Below are 7,598 nucleotides of genomic sequence, written 5' to 3'. Positions count from 1 at the left end.
ACTGAGTGAAGTGCTTCGATAGTTTGCTTCTAGTTAGTATAGTTGACTATTTAGTGAAGGGAAGAAAATGGTCGGAAAATCAGGCACTGAATTCCGCAGCTTTTTTGTGACTTGGATACGAGTAGTGATTAAAAAGTTTCAGTGTTTAAAGTTTGTAAAAACTTTATAACGGTGATCATTTAAGTGAAAACAAAAATAGTTTTACTTGCTATTCTTTATAGTTTGTTTTACTTCGTTGCATTTTCATCATATATTTTCTCTGCACCATGACTAAATTTACTAACTACTCACCTTTTCAACAAAAAAAAAAAAATAAAATATCCATAAATAACTTCGATAAGCCTTTATTTTCGTTAGCGATTTCATTGCTCACAGTCATTAACCGTAAGCTCCCCGCATAAAATGCTTTCATAGTAATATATCACAAAAGGTATCAAATATGTGGTTAATGATAAAAAAAGATACAATAATGATATTCACCAAATTGAGCAAGTGGCCTGGCACTCTGGCAAAATAGCAGATAAGCTCAAGCAACGACAGTTGCCAATATTCGTTGCTTGAGCTGATTTGCTCTATTGCCATACTGCCAGGCCACTTGCTCACTTTGGTGAATAGCACTAATGTGTTTAATGTGGACCAGTTATTTTCGGTCTCTGCTTAAAATAAAATCGATTTTGTAATCCCAGCGGAAAAACCGCAACTTATTTTGGTGATGCAGTCTAATATACATACATACATGATTGTATGCTCATAATATAGATGTACTACAATATGCAGCCAATGAGCGATGACAACAAGTGTAATGATAATACAAACGACATTCGTATATCAATGACAGTTCGCGGATACCTCACATCGACTGCGATGATGCAAATTTGAGCGTCCGCGCTAAATGCTAAACGCTAAACAGTGTGACTAAAAACATGACTTCATTTGACCAATTAAAGTTTCTAGTCACAACTATGGCCGCTTGTTGTCAGCAAATACCGATTATGGAATCTAAAGGTTTATGTGTTTGCTTATTGCACTTGTCTATTTACAGAGGTACATTAGGATGGCGCATAACAATGTGAATAATTTATGAATTAATCCAGAACTGTCGCTCAATAGACAGATTCAGATAAATTTATATTTGTACTTTTCATTTATGTACATACAAACATACATACATAGCAAAAACTTTTTCCAAAAACTTAAATCGCTTACAACATAATCTACAACTATTCTACGCGCTCGTTGTTTTATTCAATAAATATTTTCTAATTTAACTTTTTAACCGACTTCAAGAAAGGAAGAGGTTATCGGCGAAATAATTTTATTTCTTTTATGTATGTATGTTACCGCACAACTTTGGACCACGTCAACCGACTTCTAAAATTCATTTTTTTTTTAGGTAAAGGTAGTATGCTCAGGTAGTATGCTTGCATATTGTATGTACAGTATCGGTCAATAAAATAGCACCCCATTATTGAATTAATTCATCTTTCATATTGCATTATTATCGGGTTCTGATTTGAGTTTGGCGGACTTTCCAAATGCATTATTTCTAAACTCTAATTGATGGAAATTTCCAAGTTGAGTAACTAAGTTCAAATTCGGCATTTCAACGTGGGAAAGTGTGTTAAAAATTGATTGCAAGATTTGATTACACCCAAGTGAAACATAATAAAAGCTTGTAAAAAAGAAAATACAAAATGTAAACTGAAATTCCTTTGTACTTTGTAGTAAAGAAATGCTTGTGTACATGAAACGTATCTGTGCACATCCCACCTCTAAGACGATACAGCATAAAACCAAACGAAATAATACTGAAGGAACAAACAAAAATCGATTTGATATCGGGGAAGTGAAAATACCGGCAAATTACTGGAAAAAAAGAATGAACAGCTTACAGAAAAACCTAAATTTCGCGACAAAGTGTGACCTACAAAACCACAATCTTAAACAAAAACAAAAAAACTCAACAATAACAGCAATGAAACCAATAGGCACAATAGGCAATAGCGTATAGAACGCAAAAGTAGCGAATAGTGCCAGTACCTAAAAGTAGTACAAAAACCGCGCAGCAAAAGAATGTGAATAGTTGTTTTTTGCTTTAGCAACCAACTTTAGTGATATCCAACGCGAATGCTAAAAGAATTTTTGCTAAAGCAGCAAAAAAGAACAAATTTTATTAACGTATTTTTATATGGTCCACTTATGGAGTCATTATAAATACATACTAGCAGTTTATATGTAGTAAATCAATGCATACTTGTATGTGTGTATGTACATACATTATGGAAACATTTAGATACAATACTACCATTCAAACAATGTAAACAAAACTGCTTACAATTATACACTTGTATGCTTAAGACGTTCATAAATCATAGTACAAAATAACAAAAACAACAATATAGCCCTCGCATACCAGTTACGACCTCAACAATAATTTTATCTAAAATTCTCTAAAATTGCTTTCAAAATTAAATTATGCTATTTTGCTCCTCGAAACGGTTTACATCAACGTTATTACGCGAATGATAGGCATCTGGATGTGTGTATGTATGTATATGTTCTTATTATTAAAAAGTTTTTAAAACATCTTGAAAATTCTGTATTGAAAGGCATCAGTTTTCAAGACTTTCTTCTTATCTTTCTTTTAATTTAATTACCTTTCTCGATTAGTTCACCCCATTTCTTCGACCACGCACGTAAACTCTTTGCGTAACCCTTTTCTATATCAGCACGTTCTTGTATTAGAGTCTGCAAGTCATTGCAAAGCCTATTAAGAGTCGTAAAAAGGCATTTATTAATTTTTTACACTCATTTTTATAAAGCTTCTTCTCAACTCACTTGTATCCGTCTTCGATACGTTTGGTGGTGCGTTTATAATTGCCAGGTTCCCAGAAAGAATCACTTCCTGCCTGCAGAAGGTGATCATCGCTGTGATGCGACATGACCTATAAAATTATAAAAAAACAGCAGTTTAGTAGTTGTTGACAGGTTGCGCAGACAAGTAGAAAAAAGTATGAATTTTAAAAAGAATAAATACACATTTTTCGAAGCACATTGTAGCAGTTTTTTCTACTTGTATCTTCTAGATACGCTATCTCCACACTTTATTTGCGATAGAAATTTAAAATAAGTGCCAGGCGAAAAAAAAGTTATCATTCAGCAAAAACCGGACTGAAACAACAACAAAGTTCATTCGTTACACGAGCGCGAGACTATCAGATGTGTAATCATAAGGTAAATTTATCTCACTGACGCCACTAACGCTAAAGCTACTACAGAATATCAACCTGCCAACCAAACGGGCGCGATCGAATTTGACGTCAATTAACTGCGCTCGACCAATAAACTGGGCAGATTTGAAAACCGAGAGAGTTGCTGGAGCGCCGAAGGTCGGACGGCAATGGAAATTTTAGTTTTAATTTGTAATTCGCATTTGAAAAACTAAGAACATTTGCTTACATAAAATATTATTTAATTTCTCAGTCTTAACAATGGTATGGCACTGATAGCGAACAGAATCTATGATTTCAATTACACGATAATACTCGATTTATACGATGATAACAAATAGCTAAGGTGCCGGCGAAAACGAAAGAAATTTTCTTTGAAATGGAAAGCGGAAAAGGCTGAAGAGACTCGTCGGAATGCTCGCGCCGGGTTGGTGCACCAAAACTCACTGACTACACCTATTCTATTTGCCAACACAATGAACCGCAGTCAAAGCTAGTCATTAAATTTTTGTTATTCTTTCTACATACCTATCCACTGTTATGTACATAAATACTTTTGCTTCCCCGCCCAAACACTTACTCTTCTCTACTATCTATTGACCGAGCTAACTCGTGGATTTTGCGCTTTGAAATTATTGTGAAAACATTATAACGAATACTCTTTCACACTTATTTTCTCTCGTGTAGATATCTCTTAGGAATGGATGATGCGAGTGAGAGTAATGATAATAATGTAGCACCTTTTCGTGCGTGAGACTACTTCTAATTGGATTTGGATATTAGCACAGTTTAATGATATGTTATATATAATTATATATAAATTGATAATTCTGGTTATATACATAAGTATTTATGCTAAAGCTCTTCCGCTCTAGCGTTGGACAAAATCTTAATATATAAAAATCCCGTATCACTGTGTTCGTTTAACCGATTTTAATGAAATTTTGTGGGGTGTGTTGTTGGTTCCAACTTAAAAGATAGGATATTTATGAACCCGCGAAAAATTATTTTTACCTTTGTTGGAAATAAAGAAAAAATCAGATTTTGGTATTATTTCCCATTTAAAAGTTAAATAAAACAAATTTTTCGTTATTGCCGTTTGTGGTATTCATACCTCTGAAAGTGTTCATGGTAGAGTACTGGAAACTGGTATGGAGATATATGAAATCAAATTGGGGCTATTAGAAAAAGGAGAGGGCACATCCCATACAAACCAAATTTTTCATACTCCATATCCCGCAAAATGTTCATGGAAGATCAAAACAAGCGCATACTCATGGAGAAAAATTGCGGTTAATGGAAAAGGACTCCCGAAGTATAGAACAGAAGTGGACAAAAAAAATATTTTCTATAAAGGCTTAAAGTGCTTCAATGAATTACCAGAGGCTATAAAAAATTGTGATACTATCACTCTTTTCAAGCGGCTGCTATTTGACTATTGTAGAACACAGCCTACAAGATAGTGATGTATCAACAATAGCGTGGATTGGAAACTAGGCCTTTCCAACCACCAAGATATCGAGACTAGGCGGATCGGAAACTCGGCCTTTCCGACTACCTAGACCCTTAGATAATAAACAATAAACGAGCGGATTGGAAACTAGGCTTTTCCAACCGTTAACCGTCACGAAAGCGCGACTGGGTGGATCGGAAACTCGGCCTTTCTGACCACCCAGGAGATATCAATAAATGGAGTAACCCAAAAAGAATAGCGCGGATTGGAAACTCGGCCTTTCCAACCGTCTACATAACTTCCAGGAAATTGCATGCGTGTATAATGACATAAAATAATTGCAGTGATAAAGAAATAATGTTATTTAAAAATTTCTGTAGAGCATTTTGTATTTTGTATTTAATATTTAATATTTATATTTTAATGGCCTTATTCATAAAAAATAAAGTAGCTTTATAAAAGGTTTATAAATTGAAAAATGTATGAAAACGTCAATTTATAAAGCTCTTTAAACCTACTTTATTTTTTATGAATTAGGCCATAAATCTAAAATCTAATTATAAGAATGTTAAATCTTTGTTGCAATATAAGTCTAACAGACTGTAAAAAATAAATAAATAAATAAAAATAAATAAATAAATAAAAAAGGCATGGCACCTCCTATACAAACCGAATACTTTTCATACTGCATATCTCTGGAAATGTTCGTGGTAGAATACTGAGACTTGGTATGGAGATTTATGAAATCAATCACATGGCCATGAAGAAAAATTGGGGCTATTGGAAATCAAACCGAATTTTTCATACTGCATACCTCTGGCAGTGTTCATGATAGAGTACTCGAAGATGGTATGGAGATATATGAAATCAATCCCATACTTCTAGAGAAAATTGAGGCTATTTTATAAGGGGCGCCTTTCAAACGCACTGAAGCTATTACGTATCTTTGTATGCATATACACTTTTGGTAGGTTATTAAAGATGGCAATGGAAATATGCCTTCCTACAACCACCAAACCGTAATATTAAAAATTAAATGCGTCACTGAAAATCATGAACGTGACCTCTATCTCTATATAAACAGTAAATTTGATTTGCTGCAACGTACGTCAACCTACGTTTACGCTACGTCGTTGACTAACTGCGCTTTTAGTCCGAAGTTCAAAGGAACAGTTTTTAGCAGTTTTACCCTATACTAGAAAATCACCCTTTAAGGGTCGTTTTCTCATTTAAGCTATAATTTTATTATTATTTAAAGGTTGCTTTAAAATTTATGATTGTCTTAAGTAAAACATTTTAACACTAATCTCCAGTTAAACATAGTTAGCGACTCTGCCGGCTCAATATCATATGAATTGAGTCGATAACGTCGTTAACGATGTTTAACTGGCAATTAGTGTTATCCAGAGATGTTGAAAACAGCCCTAACGGTTTTAAATTACGCAGCACCAGTGTCTCCGGGGACTAGTAGAACGCATTGGATGAAGCTGCAGACGATGCAAAACACCGCACTACGGACAGCGACTGGATGCCTTCTGATGTCGCCTGATCACCCCTACACGACGAGGCGAAATTGCTCCCGATCAAGGAGCACAACACAATGCTCTGCAAGCAGTTCCTTGTTGGCAGCCTTAGACGTGGTCACCCAAATGGGCAACTGCTTGCAGAATAGCCCTCGCCCAGGCACGTCAGGAGGCATCTCTACGAACTGACGGACGAGGTCCAGAGGCTCATTAAATAACCTCTGGACCCGTCAGCTTATCGACAGGCCCTGGACGGCATTCCCAGGGAGTCAGTCTCGAGTTATGTAGACTCCAGACCTGTGAATGCCGTTCCAGACGCACAACTACCGGACATTGACGAGACAGAGTTTCATCTACCTCGGGAGACTAGAACCACAATAGCACAACTTCGCTCTGGCTACTGCAGCAGGTTAAACTCATACCTGAGCAGACTAAACGCAGATGTACCAAATGAGTGTTCGGCATGCAGAGACACCCCATGATTCGAAACATCTCTTCGTATGCGCGGAAAACCCGACAACCCTAACGCCTTTGTACCTGTGGACCGATCCTATCGAGGTTGCACCCTTCTTAGGGCTGCCGTTAGTGGAACTTGACAACGATTGAGATATTAACCGATCTGGACGGGGTTGTTGTAGCCGCTACAATAACAAAACAGCCCTAACGATCCATATGGTTACAAACATCGCCTCATGTGAACACCGTTTTAGTATACATACATATGTATGTACATACATAAGCATCAGGGCTGCCAACTTCGCTCCAACCGTGCCATTTCTGGGCCAGATTTTACATCAAATGACACTTAATTCTTCAATTAGGCACAGTGCCGAAAAGGCATTTTTCAAAATTAGTAATATTTCAATACATTTTTGGGGAATCCTTTGCATGTAATTCTTTTTCTCAACTAAAGTTTTCTAGTTTCTAAAGATTATTCAACTGGTTTATCTTATTTTGACATTGCACTTTTTTTTTAGAAATGTAGATCTTATTTTATTGCTAAATGGGAAGAAATAAAAAGGATGGCACCTTTTTTGGGTGGGCTTTAGTAGTCAGCCGCACCTTGTGTTTTAAGAAAACCAGGTGGAATTAACAAATGAAACTTGGTCAGGATGTTAAGGGAGGTATCCTCTAAAACATGTATAACTAAAAAATATAAATAATATCATTGTTTATAAGTTATTTGTTGTTAAAATTTCTTAAGTTGTTCCACTTGGTTTCCTTAACAAAAAAGCATTTGTGCATACTTTTATATATATAAATGCACATAACACTGTACTTAATACTTTACACACTTTTCTTTTAGTTTATCTTGTACATAAACCACTTTAATTAAACTTTTATGGACTTGTAAATTACATTGAATTTCACGCATATTTACAATAACACATG

General features: G+C 35.5%; 1 protein-coding gene across 1 annotated transcript in view; it reads right to left on the bottom strand.

Moving 5' to 3' along the window:
* The window catches only part of LOC118739200 (protein kinase C and casein kinase substrate in neurons protein 1), an 8,421-nt gene extending 5,448 nt beyond the window's left edge, over window positions 1-2,973 (bottom strand). The window contains exons 1-2 of the mRNA XM_036470389.1: window positions 2,839-2,973; window positions 2,658-2,767 (exon numbers count right to left, since the gene is read on the bottom strand). Coding sequence (XP_036326282.1) covers window positions 2,658-2,767; window positions 2,839-2,942 — 214 coding nt within the window. The 5' untranslated portion in view covers window positions 2,943-2,973. The remainder of the gene's footprint in view (window positions 1-2,657; window positions 2,768-2,838) is intronic.
* Window positions 2,974-7,598: the final 4,625 nt, after the last annotated feature.

The sequence above is a fragment of the Rhagoletis pomonella genome, unplaced genomic scaffold (assembly GCF_013731165.1).
Source record: "Rhagoletis pomonella isolate Grant_MI unplaced genomic scaffold, Rhpom_1.0 Rhpom_scaffold_00005, whole genome shotgun sequence".
Classification (NCBI taxonomy): Eukaryota; Metazoa; Arthropoda; class Insecta; order Diptera; family Tephritidae; genus Rhagoletis; species Rhagoletis pomonella.
Note: the sequence above shows the minus strand (reverse complement) of the source record. Positions and strands in the feature narration are given on the sequence as shown.